This window comes from Salmo salar, chromosome ssa02 (assembly GCF_905237065.1).
Source record: "Salmo salar chromosome ssa02, Ssal_v3.1, whole genome shotgun sequence".
NCBI lineage: Eukaryota > Metazoa > Chordata > Actinopteri > Salmoniformes > Salmonidae > Salmo > Salmo salar.
Genome location: NC_059443.1, coordinates 2,243,519 through 2,260,971, shown reverse-complemented (window position 1 = coordinate 2,260,971; position 17,453 = coordinate 2,243,519). Strand labels below are relative to the sequence as shown.

General features: G+C 43.3%; 1 protein-coding gene across 25 annotated transcripts in view; it reads left to right on the top strand.

The window, feature by feature from the left end:
* The first annotated feature begins 1,302 nt into the window (after nucleotides 1–1,302).
* LOC106594824 (palmitoyltransferase ZDHHC3-A) overlaps nucleotides 1,303–17,453 on the top strand; it is a 24,625-nt gene continuing 8,474 nt past the window's right edge. For 2 of the 25 annotated variants that reach the window (XM_045696443.1, XM_045696560.1), the window contains exons 1-8: nucleotides 1,303–1,568; nucleotides 5,909–5,970; nucleotides 9,843–9,938; nucleotides 10,449–10,635; nucleotides 12,945–13,069; nucleotides 14,489–14,585; nucleotides 15,276–15,357; nucleotides 16,622–16,752. In XM_045696443.1, coding sequence (XP_045552399.1) covers nucleotides 5,951–5,970; nucleotides 9,843–9,938; nucleotides 10,449–10,635; nucleotides 12,945–13,069; nucleotides 14,489–14,585; nucleotides 15,276–15,357; nucleotides 16,622–16,752 — 738 coding nt within the window. In that variant the 5' untranslated portion in view covers nucleotides 1,303–1,568; nucleotides 5,909–5,950. Of the gene's footprint in view, nucleotides 1,569–1,659; nucleotides 2,017–2,382; nucleotides 2,544–5,045; nucleotides 5,072–5,908; nucleotides 5,971–9,842; nucleotides 9,939–10,240; nucleotides 10,351–10,448; nucleotides 10,636–12,944; nucleotides 13,070–14,488; nucleotides 14,586–15,275; nucleotides 15,358–16,621; nucleotides 16,753–17,453 lie in introns of those variants that run through there. The other 23 variants (XM_045696525.1, XM_045696565.1, XM_045696454.1 and 20 more) reach the window with 23 other exon arrangements.

Genomic DNA, 17,453 nt, shown 5'->3' with positions numbered 1-17,453 from the left:
ATTTTGAGGTAACTCTGTTACCGATTTGAATTACATGTTTTAATAATTTAATAATTCATAAACAAACTTGATTTCAGTAAAAACACTATAACTAATTGGTAGGTCTACCTTTCTTCCGTGAACTTTCATTATCCCTTCCCTCCTCATGAGGGAGAGAAATGTAAAAATGTCTTAAATGGTCAATCAGCCGTGCTACATCCATTTTTTTCTTTCAAATATCTCATGATCTTAGTTCACCTGTCGTACCCCATCAGAACCCAAAATATAAGATTATTTTAGTCCAATGTAAACAAACACTATATAGCCTCAAAACATAGTTAAAACATATTTAGGTCTGTCTATGAATGTGAAAGCGATAACATTTCTCCAGCCCCAGCTTTTTACTGAAACCAGGGGCGGGGAGACCGCTTTGTTATTGTTTCTACTGCTGATTGCTGCTTTGAAGATATGTGGGTTTTTGGTAAAGGCCTTCAAGGTATAAGGCAATGTTTACAGAAGGCAAATCATTTTGTTTATATTAGTTGGTAGGGGTCTTCACGTCAACATAATTGTGTTTTGATATATTTCAAATACATTTTAAGACTTTTTATTTCTGGTAAATGTTTTTCAAAGACCCATTTACCATCTGTTTGACCAGAAATCAAAGCCTTTGCTTATTCCAATTTTTTTGGATGGAAAATGGTTGAAAAAAATTTAGATATGACTTAATTTCAATAGAATCTTAGCTTTCATTTGACAAGCAATTTGACATGGTCCTGAACTTCACGTTGGTGCTCATGGGTCCTTTTTTCAGATTGAAATGCCCTTATCTTTCTCTATTGTAATGTTGTACTCCAGTCCAGTGTGAGTTTATAAATGGGTGGATTGATGATCCCAGAGGAGGTTTATGTTTAGCAGGAGACTAGGCTAGGCCATACAGCTTCCGGTTGATACATTTGCACACAAAACAATATTCCACAACTTCAACTTCCAAAGGTTCCAAAAGGAAATGACATTCAATTAAACAATAAAATACCAAACAAGCCACGAGAAACGGTTCAAAACGACCATCTCAACTTCACCAGACCCGCATACAGATCAGCGGAACAGAACTTTCACTTCAGCCATTGGCTGGCGCCACTTCTTCTTCGTGTGAATTTCCGGTAGACTTGAGGATTTTTTATGTATTGCTGCCTTTCTCAGTTCAGAACGTTAATAATTCCACATTATTGATTAAACATATTTCAATGAAAAGGGAAATGTGCACGGTAAAAAAAAAAGCATTTTCACAACCCACTATAACCCATAAAAGCAAAAGAGCCCCTCGTCCCAGTCCTTTTCCCTAACCGTTCCTACGCCTGGTCACCGGACTGGGAGGACGTGACTTCTTCCAACACCTCGTTTAATACAACCACCGATTTCCCCCTCATTTGTGTTGCTCAACTCAGCGTGAATGTGCCAACTGAAGTTCATGTTTCTGTACAATGCGCAACACATATTAGGAAAAGTCGGTGGTTGTATGCGATAAAGTGTTTTATTTTAATTATACACTTCAGCACCCCAGTTGTACAGGACAGACATAGGTACAGGTAAGCGTTTTTATTACAATAATCTATTGATGTTGACTCGGTGTAAAGAGAACCGGTGTTGTCGCTAGTAACTCCGTATCGGTGTAAAGAGAACCGGTGTAAAGAGAACCGGTGTTGTCGCTAGTAACTCCGTCTCGGTGTAAAGAGAACCGGTGTTGTCGCTAGTAACTCCGTCTCGGTGTAAAGAGAACCGGTGTTGTCGCTAGTAACTCCGTCTCGGTGTAAAGAGAACCGGTGTTGTCGCTAGTAACTCCGTCTCGGTGTAAAGAGAACCGGTGTTGAGCGGTCCTCAGCCGGGGTCGGGTTGGTGAGCGCTGCGGGATTCAGCAGGACTCATTCCTGCCTGTTTCTACGACATTTAGCTCATCTACCATAGTTTGTTTTCAGATCATTTTAAGACAGTTCGTTCCTGGAGTCTCGCAGCCTGGCATGTCTTATGTGAAGACAGGTAAATTAGTTACTAGTTAAACGTTGGCTATCTAGGTAAGCTAACGTTGGCTAGCTCCCATTTTCAGCTAGCCAGCCAGGTAGTGAGATGGCTAGCAAATTAGCTAGCTACAGCCAGTTTGATTTGTTTACACGGTTAGCTACCAGCTGTTAGTTAATATTATCTGATATGTAGTTAAATAACAATGGTAAATGACAAGCTGTATGTTTTTAACATATCGTTAGCTATCTAACGCGTTAGCTACGTTAGTCAAGGAACCGCAAACTAACCCACATAACTAGCCAGTTAGTTAAAAACATTTAACGTAGCTTTGTAACGTTAGCTAGTGGCTAGTTTGTCTTTCCAACAAACTGTCGCATCTTTTAGCAGCATGAACATGATGGTTAAATCATGTCGTGGGACATTCTGCACAGGCCAGCCAGCTACAATATTGCGACAGTGATGCCCTTCCTCTGGTTTTCACCATCACCCCACGGTCCCCATCAACTCCAGTGATATAATCACAGGTGTGTGTAGCAGATAATACGGTATGTTTGTATAAATCAGTTGTATTATTAGGTAGCTAGCAGGCACAATCTTTCATCAGAAAATGAACACAGAACTCAGATGTCCTGGTGTCCGTTATCCTCTGGTCGAATTTGTCATTGGCATCACAGTGAGGGGTAATACTCAGCCAGCACAGCAGTATTTCCCTTTACATAGAGCGTGATACTACTGAGTCAGGATTTGCGTCCCAAATGGCAAACTATTCCCTATTTAGTGCACTATTTGTTTTATTTTATTTACCACAGCCTATAGAGCTCTGGACAAAAGTAGTGTACTATATTGGAAATGAGGTGCCATTTGGGATGCAAAGAAACACTGCTGTGCTGCATACAGTATTTTGCCATAAGGTGATTGTGTGGTTTGGACACGCTTGAGTGGATAGCTGACACACAGAACAATCATTTTCTGTTCTCATGGATCACTCATTTTGTTTTCTGGGAGATTTTCCATCTTAGCTAACGTTTCCAATGTTTACACTAACAGCACATTAGGCTAGTAGTTGGCTTGACATTAGGTACTGTAGATAGTGTATGGACAGTACCTTCAGAAAGTATTCGCACCCGTTGCCTCTTCCCACATTTTTGTTGTTACAGTTTGAATTTAAAATGGAATTATTAAATTGTGATTTTTGTGGCACTGGCCTACACAAAATACTCCATAATGTCAGTTGAATTGTTTTTTAAAAAGCTGACATGTCTTGAGGAAATAAGTATTCAACCCCTTTTGTTATGGTAAGCTTAAATATGTTTGAGTACAAATGTGCTTAACAATTCACATAAGTTGCATGGACTCACTCTGTGTGCAATAATAGTGTTTAACATGATTTTTGTATGACTTCCTCATCTCTGTACCAAACATACAGATAATTGTAAGGTCCCTCAGTCGAGCAGTGAATTTCAAACACTGATCCAACCACAAAGACCAGGGAGGTTTTCCAATGCCTCACAAAGAAGGGCACCTGTTGGTAGATGAGTAAAAAAAGCAGACATTGAATATCCCTTTGAGCATGGTGAAGTTATTAATTACACTTTGGATGGTGTATCAAAACACCCAGCCACTACAAAAATTACAGGGGTCCTTCCTAACTCAGTTGCCGGAGAGGAAGGAAGCCACTCAGGGATTTCACCATGACGACAATGGCGACTTTATAACAGTTAGAGTTTAATGGCTGTGACAGGAGAAAACTGAGGATGGATCAACAACATTGTAGTTACTCCTTAATACTAATCTAATTGAAAGCGTGAAAGGAAGGAAGCCTGTACGGAATAAGTTTCTTCCAAAACATGCATCCTGTTTGCAACAAGGCACTAAAGTAATACTGCAAAAAATGTGGCAAAGCAACTAATTTTTTTGTCCTGAATACAAAGGGTTATGTTGTGGGCAAATCAATATTAGATTTGCCACCAATACTCCTTATAGGACACATCACTGCACTCTATACTCCTCTGTAAACTGAGTGGCTGCTGCCAACATACTGACTCAACTGAAGCACTTTAATAATGGGAAAATTGATGCAATCAATTTATCACTTGCCACTTTATATTATTTATATTAGATAATGTTTACATAACCTACATTATTCATCTCATATGTATATACTGTACGCCATACCATCTACTGCATCTTGCCATCTTGATGTAATTAGATGTATCACTAGCCACTTTAAACAATGCCACTTTATATAATGTTCTCATAACCTACATTACTCTTCTCATATGTATATACTGTACTCTATACCATCTACTGCATCTTGCCTATGCCGTTCGGCCATCACTCATTCATATATTTTATGTACATATTCTTATTCATTCCTTTACACTTGTGTGTGTATAAGGTAGTTGTTGTGGAATTGGTAGATTACTTGTTAGATATTACTGCATGGTTGGAACTAGAAGCACAAGCATTTCACTACACTTGCATTAACATCTGCTAACCACGTGTATGTGACAAATACATTTGATTTGATAAACTGGTCATCTCTGTATACCTGTCGCAAGACCCACTAGGTGATGCTTATTTATAAAAACCCTCTTAGCCCCCCCCATTTGAGATATCTACTGCAGCCCTCATCTTCCACATACAACACCTGTTCTGCTTGTCACATTCTGTTAAAGGTACCCAAAGCACACACATCCCTGGGTCGCTCCTCTTTTCAATTTGCTGCAGCTAGCGACTGGAACGAGCTGCAACAAACACTCAAACTGGACAGTTTTATCTTAATATCTTCACTCAAAGACTCAATCATGGACACTCTTACTGACAGTTGTGGCTGCTTTGCGTGATGTATTGTTGTCTCTACCTTCTTACCCTTTGTGCTGTTGTCTCTGCCCGATAATGTTTTATACCATGTTTTGTGCTGTTTCCATGTTGTGTTGCTACCATGCCGTGTTGTCTTAGGTCTCTTTATGTAGTGTTGTGTTGTCTCTCTTGTCGTGATGTGTGTTTTGTCCTATATTTATATATTTCTTTATTTTTAATCCCAGCCCCTGTCCCCGGATCAGGCCTTTTGGTAGGTCGTCATTGTAAATAAGAATTTGTTCTTAACTGACTTGCCTAGTTAAATAAAGGTTCAATAAATAAATTACACATTGCTGAGTACCACTCCATGTTTTCAAGCATGGTGGTGGCTGCATCATGTGTCATGTTATTGGTGTGCTTGTCATTGGCAAGGACTAGGGAGTTTTTTAGGATAAAAAGAAACGGAACAGAGCTAAGCACAGACAAAATCCTAGAGGAAAACCTGGTTCAGTCTGCTTTCCAAGACACTGAGAGACAAATTCACCTTTCAGCAGGACAATAACCTGAAAACAAGGCCACATCTACACTGGAGTAGCTTTACCACGAAGACAGTGAATGTTCCTGAGTGGCCGAGTTGGTTTTGACTTCAATCGTCTAAAATATATGGCTGTCTAGCAATGATCAACAACCACCTTGACAGAACTTGAAGAATTTAAAAAATAATAATGTGCAAATATTGTACAATCCAGGTGTGCAAAGCTCTTAGACTTACCCAGAAAGACTCACAGCTGTAATCACATGCCAAAGGGGATTCGAACATGTATTGATGTGTGAATACTTACGTAAATTAGAAATGTCTGTAATTTCAGTATCAATAAATGTGCAAAAATTGTAAGAACATGTTTTCACTATGTCATTATGGGGTAAATTGTAAGAACATGTTTTCACTATGTCATTATGGGGTAAATTGTAAGAACATGTTTTCACTTTGGCATTATGGGGTAAATTTACAGTGTTACAGTATTCTATCTCTACTGAAGTGTACACTGAATGTGCCAGTATTTTCTCACAGTCGTACCGCTTCTTCTTCTTCCCTTTCTGCCCACAGCATGCGGTGACTGTGAGGCAGGCCCCATCCTGAGTCTGTACGATGAAGAGCCCAGTGCACAGGTCTGTTTGTGTGACTACAGGGCCTGAGTGAATGTGGAGCTTTCTAGAAGCTAGGGTACCACTGAGGATTTCCTACACTGGACAACTTGTTACAGCTGTTGATCAGTCATTGATAATAGTCTGGCAATTGTTTTCATGTCATTACATTAAGATAGGACTCCCGAGTGTGCGCAGCGGTCTAAGGCACTGCATCTCAGTGCTAGAAGCGTCACTACAGACCCTGGTTCGATTCCAGGCTGTATCACAACCGGCTGTGATTGGGAGTCCCATAGAGTTGCGCACAATTTGCCCAGTGTCATTAAGTTTTGGCCAGGGTAGGCCGACATTTTAAATAAGAATTTGTAATCAACTTACTTTCCTAGTTAAATAAATAAAAATATATGGGGGGAATCATAGTTATATTAAATACCAACCATGATAAAGGGTTAATCAACTCATGAATTGTATCTTGATGGATTTGTCAAATCATGTGACATGAAACATGACTTTTCTGTCCATGCATTTATAGCAGTGTAAGCTGTTGTTTATATCATGTATTAATTAGATATTAAACATGAACCCTGTAAGGATCCTGGATCTAGTTGTTATATAATATATTAAACATTAATCAGTTAAATTACACATTAAACATGAACCCCGTTTGTGTGAGAGCCTGGAATCGTCTGTAGTGACGCCTCTAACACTGACATGCAGTGCCTTAGACCACTGAACCAGGGTCTGTAGTGACGCCTCTAGCACTGAGATGCAGTGCCTTAGACCGCTGAACCAGGGTCTGTAGTGACGCCTCTAGCACTGAGATGCAGTGCCTTAGACCACTGAACCAGGGTCTGTAGTGATGCCTCTAGCACTGAGATGCAGTGCCTTAGACCGCCGGAACCAGGGTCTGTAGTGGCCCTAGCCTGAGATGCAGTGCCTCAGACCACTGAACCAGGGTCTGTAGTGACGCCTCTAGCACTGAGATGCAGTGCCTCAGACCGCTGAACCAGGGTCTGTAGTGATGCCTCTAGCACTGAGATGCAGTGCCTTAGACCGCTGAACCAGGGTCTGTAGTGATGCCTCTAGCACTGAGATGCAGTGCCTTAGACCGCTGAACCAGGGTATGTAGTGACGCCTCTAGCACTGAGATGCAGTGCCTTAGACCGCTGAACCAGGGTCTGTAGTGATGCCTCTAGCACTGAGATGCAGTGCCTCAGACCGCTGAACCAGGGTCTGTAGTGATGCCTCTAGCACTGAGATGCAGTGCCTCAGACCGCTGAACCAGGGTCTGTAGTGACGCCTCTAGCACTGAGATGCAGTGCCTCAGACCGCTGAACCAGGGTCTGTAGTGATGCCTCTAGCACTGAGATGCAGTGCCTTAGACCACTGCGCCACTGGAGAGCCCCCTAAATGTAATCATTTGAATATCAATGCATTTGCAAGGCCTAAACAATTCATTATTCTTAGTGGTAATGGCCTACCTATTTTTGCTTTTACATGTTTTGCATGTTTTTTTTGGGGGGGGGGGGATTCTAAACTCAGCAGAAAAAGAAATGTCCCTTTTTCAGGACCCTGTCTTTCAAAGATAATTTGTAAAAATCCAAATAACTTCACAGATCTTCATTGTAAATGGTTTAAACACCGTTTCCCATGCTTGTTCAATGAACCATAAACAATGAATGAACATGCACGTGTGGAACGGTCGTTAAGACACTAACAGCTTACAGACGGTAGGCAGTTAAGGTCACAGTTATGAAAACTTAGGACACTATAGAGGCCTTTCTATTGACTCTGAAAACACCAAAAGAAAGATGCCCAGGGTCCCTGCTCATCTGTGTGAACGTGCCTTAGGCATGTTGCAAGGAGGCATGAGGACTGCAGATGTGGCCTGGGCAATAAATTGCCATGTCCGTACTGTGAGACGCCTAAGACAGCGCTACAGGGAGACAGGATGGACAGCTGATTGTCCTCGCAGTGGAAGACCACGTGTAACAACACCTGTACAGGATCGGTACATCCGAACATCATACCTGTGGGACAGGTACAGGATGGCAACAACAACTGCCCGAGTTACACCAGGAATGCACAATCCCTCCATCAGTGCTCAGACTGTCCGCAATAGGCTGAGAGAGGCTGGACTGAGGGCTTGTAGGCCTGTTGTAAGGCAGGTCCTCAGCAGACATCACCAGCAACAACGTTGCCTATGGGCACAAACCCACTGTCGCTGGACCAGACAGGACTGGCAAAAAGTGCTCTTCACTGAGGAGTTACTGTTTTGTCTCACCAGGTGTGATGGTCGGATTCACGTTTATCATCGAAGGAATGAGCGTTACACTAAGGCCTGTACTCCGGAGCAGGATCGATTTGGAGGTGGAGGGTCCGTCATGGTCTGGGGCGGTGTGTCACAGCATCATCGGACTGAGCTTGTTGTCATTGCAGGCAATCTCAACGCTGTGCATTACAGGGAAGACATCCTCCTCCCTCATGTGGTACCCTTCCTGCAGGCTCATCCTGACATGACCCTCCAGCATGACAATGCCACCAGCCATACTGCTCGTTCTGTGAATGATTTCCTGCAAGACAGGAATGTCAGTGTTCTGCCATGGCCAGCGAAGAGCCCGGATCTCATTCCTATTGAGCACGTCTGGGACCTGTTAGATCGGAGGGTGAGGGCTAGAGCCATTCCCCCCAGAAATGTCCGGGAATTTGCATGTGCAATGGTGGAAGAGTGGGGTAACATCTCACAGCAAGAACTGGCAAATCTGGTGCAGTCCATGAGATGATGCACTGCAGTACTTAATGCAACTACAAAAATCTCTGAAACTGGAAACACTTATCTCCCTCACTAGCTTTAAGCACCAGCTGTCAGAGCAGCTCACAGATCACTGCACCTGTACATAGCCCATCTATAATTTAGCCCAAACTACTACCTCTTCCCCTACTTTATTTATTTATTTATTTATTTATTTTGCTCCTTTGCACCATATTATTTATATTTTAACTTTGAAGAAAGTTCAAATAACAAATCTACCATTCCAGTGTTTTACTTGCTATACTTTATTTACTTTGCCACCATGGCATTTTTTGCCTTTACCTCCCTTATCTCACATCATTTGCTCACATTGTGTATATAGTCTTATTTTTTTCTACTGCATCATTGATTGTATGTTGTTTTACTCCATGTGTAACTATGTGTTTTTGTATGTGTCAAACTGCTTTCCTTTATCTTGGCCAGGTCGCAATTGTAAATGAGAACTTGTTCTCAACTTGCCTACCTGGTTAAATAAAGGTGAAATAAAATAAATAAATAAAATAAAATGCAGCTGGTGGCCACACCAGATACTGACAGTTACCTTTGATTTTGACCCCTTTGTTCAGGGACACATTATTCCATTTCTGTTAGTCACATGTCTGTGGAACTTGTTCAGTTTATGTCTCAGTTGTTGAATCTTGTTATGTTCATATAAACATTTACACATGTTAAGTTTGCTGAAAATAAACGCAGTTGCCAGTGAGAGGACCTTTTCTTTTTTGCTGAGTTTATATTAGGCACCATGTACAATTCTATAACATTGAGGTCCTTGAAAATTACAATGAAGTGCTTTTAAAAAGTCCTTGAATTTGACTTGCCAAGTGTCTGTATGAACCCTGCTTAAAGAATGTATAGTCTCAGTCCTGTGTTGTATAGGTGGAGTTATGGGCCAGTTAGTTTATATTTACATGTGTTCCTCTGAGTATACATGTGAAACTGCATTCAAATCAGTTTTTATTTTAGTTTCAAACTATTTAAAAAATAAAAATAAATGGATCCCAATGGCCTCATTATTTCTACAAAGACCCATGTGTGTAATGTATTTGTTACAGCAGGTATGAATGAATAACTTGTTGTTGTCCAGGTGTAGGGACGTGGAGAGGCAGGCTGCCTGCCTGCAGACTGAGCAGCCGTGTGTCCCTGTCTCCCAGCACAACCCCAGCAGCATGTGGTTTATCAGGTAGCCTAGTTACATTTACATGTTTGTCCGTTTAGCAGCCAGAGTGATTTACAGTAGTGGGTGCTACGTTTTCGTACTGGGTACAAATACATTCTGGTAACTTTCCCAAGTTTTCCTGGATTTCCTGCTTATTTCAACCTAATTCCAGGAATCTTCCAGAAACCCTAAACCTAGTCTTTGTAATGAGAGGTCATGGTAGATTACTGACCTGGTCTTGTCTAGGTGATTATGTATTTGTGTATAGGCCTATATTCTCTGTATTTGCCAATTTGTAATGAATGTGAAGTACCTTTTTTTTGAAGTGCTCAGTGCACAAGCACGTCTTACCCAGGCTGTCCATTCTAGCTGCCCACCTGGTGATAACGAGCACCAGAATGGAAATAAGTCAGCTGACTTCATAAAAAATAATTAAGTATATATTTCATTTTATTTTTTACTCAAATAGCTGAGGCAACTTTATGTATTTTTTTTTAAATGTGTGTATTAAAATGATTTCATCCATTCATTCAGGGACGCGTGTGGCATCGTGTGCGGGGTCATCACCTGGATGTTGGTGTTCTATGCGGAGTTTGTTGTGCTCTTCGTCATGCTGTTGCCTTCTAAAAACCTGACCTATAGCTTAGTCAACGGGACTGTGTTCAACACTCTGGCCTTCCTGGCTCTCGCCTCTCACTTCAGGGCCATGTGCACCGACCCTGTGAGTTGTTCAAACTGAACACACACTATACACTGTGCTGACTGTACACTTTACACACGACACTGGGCTCTGTAAACTTGACATGCTGGTGTTGTCTGGGTTGTGTTCAGTTGGGCACAACACCGTACGTAGAAAAATGTTTTTGAAACAGTTAAAGGAAAAGGAGAGTTTTGTTGTTGTTGGGATAAGTTCAGGTAGCGGCTGCCTCTCTGTTCGTTTCAAAACGTTTCCTCCTGTGCCTAACTGAACATGACCTTACTCACATATATCAAGTTGTTATTGTCAATGGTACTAGTACTGTTAAATGCCTTTCTTGCTGGCTCTTTCCCAACAATGAAGTAGTACTAGAAAACAAAAAAACACGAGAAATAGAAATAAGAAGAACATGAGAAAGTAAGTTAGCTATATACAGGGTTCGTTCCAGGGCCTGCTGCTGGAAAAACGTATGTGTTATGGCTTTACACCCCCTGCTATAATGTGGATGAAGAGTTACCTGTCTAACAGAACACAGAGGGTGTTTAACTTCTTATGGGCAGGTGGGACGGTAGCGTCCCACCTGGCCAACATCCGGTGAAATTGCAGAGCGCGAAATTCAAATATTTAACATTCTTGAAAATATGTGCTATACATCAAAATAAAGCTTAACTTCTTGTTAATCCAGCCGCTGTGTCAGATTTCAAAAAGGCTTTACGGCGAAAGCAAACCATGCGATTATCTGAGGACAGCGCCCGCATACAAACGCATGAAAATCATATTTCAACCAGGCAGGTGCGCCACAAAAGTCAGAAATGGCGATATAATTAATGCCTTACCTTTGAAGATCTTCTGTTGGCACTCCAAAATGTCCCACAAACATCACAAATGGCCCATTTGTTCGATTATGTCCCAAAAATGTCAATTTATTTGGCGCGTTTGATTCAGAAAAACACCGGTTTCAACTCGCCCAACATGCCTACAAAGTATCTAATAAGTTACCTGTAAACTTGGTCCAAAAATTTCAAACAACGTTCCTAATCCAACCTAAGGTATCCTAAAACGTAAATCGATAAAATTTAAGACGGAATAAACTGTTTCTAATACCGGATAAAAACAAGGTGAAGCTCTCTCCAGTTCACGCGCACCAAAACGGTAGAGTCCACCTGGAGGGACACTTACAATGAATAGGACGACTACTTCATTTCTCAAAAGAAAAACATCGAACAATTTCTAAAGACTGTTGATATCTAGTGGAAGCCATGGGAACTGCAACCAGGTTCCTAATAATAAGGGTATCCCATAGAAAACCATTGAAAAATCCTATGACCTCAAAAATAATTTTCCCAGGATGGTTTGTCCTCGGGGTTTCGCCTGCCATATCAGTTCTGTTATACTCAGACATTATTTTAACAGTTTTAGAAACGTTTTAGTGTTTTCTATCCAAATCTACCAATTATATGCATATCCTAGCTTCTGGGCCTGAGTAACAGGCAGTTTACTTTGGGCACGCTTTTCATCCGGAGGTGAAAATACTGCCCTCTACCCAAGAGAGGTTAATGAAAGCCTCTCAAATATAATCCAGAGATAATCAGGAATTCCCCAGGGCAGCTGTCTAGGCCCCTTACTTTTTTAATCTTTACTAACAACATTCCACTGGCTTTGAGTAAAGCCAGTGTGTCAATGTATGCAGATGACTATACACGTCAGCTACTACAGAAACTGAAATGACTGCAACACTTAAAGAGCTGCAGTTAGTTTCAGAATGGGTGGCAAGGAATAAGTTAGTTCTAAATATTTCAAAAAACTTAAAGCATTGTATTTGGGACAAATCATTCACTAAACCTTGTGTTTTGTTATCTTGACCGGAAGTTTCAGAAAAGCCCAGAGAATTGCGGTTACGAGAGTCCTGTTGATAGCAAATCCACAATCAGAGGTGGCTGGTTTTCTATTCGCTTTAATCTCGCCAGCGCTCCCTTCTCCTGCCTCTTATTTTTTTTACCTGCGTTTTCTCTTGGATAGCCTGAAAATTGGGTCGGAATTACACAAATATCCCAGGACAGATGAGTCGATGTTGAAGCCGGAATTGAGGTTAGTAACTGCCGATCTGATGTTCAGAAGTTCTTGTCGATCATAAGTAAAAAATCACAAAATAGCAAAGTTGGGTCAGAGCTCGCAAGACCGCAGCCAATACAGTAATGTGCCATCTTCAACTTAAAGCACATCAATATTCTATAACACTGCCTGACCACTGCAACAGTAGACCCCATTTGTTGAGCCAACAGGTGAGTAATGATAAGTCATCATGTCAACTCATTGCTCTGTCTGTCCTATAGGGAGCTGTGCCAACAGGAAATGCCACTAAAGAGTACATCGAGAGTCTTCAGCTGAAGCCGGGACAGGTGGTCTACAAGTGTCCCAAGTGCTGCAGCATCAAGCCTGACCGGGCACATCACTGCAGGTAGGATGACCCTGTACACCTCTTTGAATGGCTGGCTCACATCACTGCAGGTAGGATGACCCAGCACATCTCTGACTGATACTGTCCAGAGAACAGAAGACACTGCAGGTAGGGTAACCCTGACTGATACTGTCCCAGAGAACACTGCAGGTAGGGTAACCCTGACTGATACTGTCCCAGAGAACACTGCAGGTAGGGTAACCCTGACTGATACTGTCCCAGAGAACACTGCAGGTAGGGTAACCCTGACTGATACTGTCCCAGAGAACACTGCAGGTAGGGTAACCCTGACTGATACTGTCCCAGAGAACACTGCAGGTAGGGTAACCCTGACTGATACTGTCCCAGAGAACACTGCAGGTAGGGTAACCCTGACTGATACTGTCCCAGAGAACGGTGCCAGACTCAAAGTCCCAGTCAGCTGAGGGAGACTGTCTGCTGAACACTGTGACTTTAGGACCACCAGTCAGATGATGCAGACTGTCTGCTGAACACTGTGACTTTAGGACCACCAGTCAGATGATGCAGACTGTCTGCTGAACACTGTGACTTTAGGACCACCAGTCAGATGATGCAGACTGTCTGCTGAACACTGTGACTTTAGGACCACCAGTCAGATGATGCAGACTGTCTGCTGAACACTGTGACTTTAGGACCACCAGTCAGCTGATGCAGACTGTCTGCTGAACACTGTGACTTTAGGACCACCAGTCAGCTGATGCAGACTGTCTGCTGAACACTGTGACTTTAGGACCACCAGTCAGCTGATGCAGACTGTCTGCTGAACACTGTGACTTTAGGACCACCAGTCAGATGATGCAGACTGTCTGCTGAACACTGTGACTTTAGGACCACCAGTCAGATGATGCAGACTGTCTGCTGAACACTGACTTTAGGACCACCAGTCAGCTGATGCAGACTGTCTGCTGAACACTGTGACTTTAGGACCACCAGTCAGCTGATGCAGACTGTCTGCTGAACACTGTGACTTTAGGACCACCAGTCAGATGATGCAGACTGTCTGCTGAACACTGTGACTTTAGGACCACCAGTCAGATGATGCAGACTGTCTGCTGAACACTGTGACTTTAGGACCACCAGTCAGATGATGCAGACTGTCTGCTGAACACTGTGACTTTAGGACCACCAGTCAGCTGATGCAGACTGTCTGCTGAACACTGTGACTTTAGGACCACCAGTCAGCTGATGCAGACTGTCTGCTGAACACTGTGACTTTAGGACCACCAGTCAGCTGATGCAGACTGTCTGCTGAACACTGTGACTTTAGGACCACCAGTCAGCTGATGCAGACTGTCTGCTGAACACTGTGACTTTAGGACATCTTGCTGAGATACAGGGACCTTTTAGTTGTTGTTCATTAGTTCTCTCTCTGTCCATGGATTTCCCCCTCCATACTAGTGTGTGTAAGCGCTGCATACGGAAGATGGACCACCACTGTCCCTGGGTTAACAACTGTGTGGGAGAAAACAACCAGAAGTACTTTGTGCTCTTCACAGTACGTACCAGTGTATACTTTACATACTGGAACATTCCATACTGTAGACACCATTACACCTTCAGCCTGCTACAATAACACAGACAAGTACCTTCTTTTTCAAGTTATGAATTAAGATGTTTAGGTTGTCAAATGCCCTGAAAGTGACTTACAGTTTGTGTGACTACGTTCAATACACACCCATCTCGTGGGAAACTGTTCCATAGCCGCCCATCTCGCGGGAAACTGTTCCATAGTGCCCCATCTCGCGGGAAACTGTTCCATAGTGCCCCATCTCGTGGGAAACTGTTCCATAGTGCCCCATCTCGTGGGAAACTGTTCCATAGTGCCCCATCTCGTGGGAAACTGTTCCGTAGCCGCCCATCTCGCGGGAAACTGTTCCGTAGCCGCCCATCTCGCGGGAAACTGTTCCGTAGCCGCCCATCTCGCGGGAAACTGTTCCGTAGCCGCCCATCTCGCGGGAAACTGTCCCGTAGCCGCCCATCTCGTGGGAAACGGTTCCGTAGCCGCCCATCTCGTGGGAAACGGTTCCGTAGCCGCCCATCTCGTGGGAAACGGTTCCGTAGCCGCCCATCTCGTGGGAAACGGTTCCGTAGTCGCCCATCTCGCGGGAAACTGTTACATAGTCGCCCCATCTCGTGGGAAACTGTTCCATAGCGCCCTGTCTTACCATGAGTCTGTGTGTTCCAGATGTACATTGCACTCATCTCTCTCCACTCTCTGGTGATGGTAGTCTTCCACTTCCTGTACTGCTTCGAAGATGATTGGACAAGTAAGTGCTTTTGACCTTTTTTTTTTTTACCTGGCTTCTCATTGGTTTGATCTAGATCTCATGATAACACAATGATCTTTCAATCAGCTCCTGTCAACCATAACAATGGTGTCTGGTTAGGTTCTGAAGTATTTCAGATGAGGCTAAACTGTCCCATACCCGCCCATCTCATGGCTGAACTGTCCCATACCCGCCCATCTCATGGCTGAACTGTCCCATACCCGCCCATCTCATGGCTATACTGTCCCATACCCGCCCATCTCATGGCTGAATTGTCCCATACCCGCCCATCTCATGGCTGAATTGTCCCATACCCGCCCATCTCATGGCTGAATTGTCCCATACCCGCCCATCTCATGGCTGAATTGTCCCGTACCCGCCTATCTCATGGCTGAATTGTCCCGTACCCGCCCATCTCATGGCTGAACTGTCCCGTACCCGCCCATCTCATGGCTAAACTGTCCCATACCCACCCATCTCATGGCTAAACTGTCCCGTACCCGCCCATCTCATGGCTAAACTGTCCCGTACCCACCCATCTCATGGCTAAACTGTCCCATACCCACCCATCTCATGGCTAAACTGTCCCATACCCACCCATCTCATGGCTAAACTGTCCCATACCCGCCCATCTCATGGCTAAACTGTTCCAGTTACTCTCCTAGTTAATCTTCCTCTAGTAAAGTCATAAATGACAGTTCACTCCTTTTTAGTTTGACGTCCTGTACTTCCTGACACTCAGTATTCCTTTTGGTCACTGGCACTGCGCCGTGCGCGGCCGTTCTGTCGGGCACTGCGCCGTGCGCGGCCGTTCTGACGGGCACTGCGCCGTGCGCGGCCGTTCTGTGAAGGTTGTTTAAACCCAGAAGCTCAGAGAATATGGAGTCGCCTCGTTTCCTCATAGTGTACAGCTCTGCAGTGCTACAGTATGTTGCTCAGTTAGTGTACGACTGTCTGTGTGTGATTTAAACTCTGCATATTGTTCAATTTGAAAAGCCCCAAAAAGTTTATTGGCACATTGACCCATGTCGCGTGCCGTAGTTTAAAAACTCTGTAGATGGTGCTAAAACAATGACGTCATAACTGAATCCCGACATCTTTATTCACCTTTTCCATTGTCCCAGTCATCTATCTGAAAAGACTGTGGTGTACAATATGCTTAGCATCCAGCTGCCTAGACCACATCAACCCGTCTAGAAAGGCTGCTTTCACTGTGCTGTGAGTGTAAACGTGTTCCCCCTCCTTCCTGAACTCCAACTCCCAGAGTGCAGTTCCTTCTCACCTCCTGCGACCGTCATCCTCCTCATCCTCCTGTGCTTTGAGGCCCTCCTCTTCCTCATCTTCACCTCTGTGATGTTCGGGACTCAGGTCCATTCCATCTGTACAGATGAGACAGTAAGTAGTAGACCAGTGTGTTCCTCTCTTCTCCCCTTCACCTCCTTCTCATCAGACCTGGATTAAATACATCACGTTATGTCAAATGCTTTAGGTGTGCTTTATATAGCTTGACTGATGTGCAGGGTGGAGTTTTGCACTTTTGGGACTATTCTATTGGCGTTTCAGCTAGTCCTATTCCATTGTACGGGCAAATTTCATCAAGTGCACCTCCAAGTATTTGACCTATGTATTTAAGCCAAGTCTGCTCCCCACTGCTGTTGCTTCGGTGCTTATCTACTGTATGTATGACCTGTGAACCTTAACCTCTCTCTACAGCAGCTTACCCATATAGAGGTGAATCCTAACTTCCACTTGAGTGAAATTTTCACTTTTAGTGTCCTGAAAATTGGACTTAAGTTGAAGTTAGTGTCTAAGAGTGTATAGAGAAGGCTCTGCTTGTAGTAGGATTATCTCTGAGTGGGATTTATGAGTCCAGTCTTGTTTCTACAGTAACAGCCATTTTCTTATATAAAGGAAGTATTCCACTTGAAACAGCTCAAGGCTTGCTGATATTCTGTTGAGATTACTGTCAGCAAGTAGGAAGAAACGTGTCCATGTATCTGTGTGAGAGGATCATCACTTTCCTCTCTTGTAAACTATGTAGTTAGTAGACTGTAGACCTCTCTGTGAGGATCAGTTTCCTCTGATGGTCCTGTACC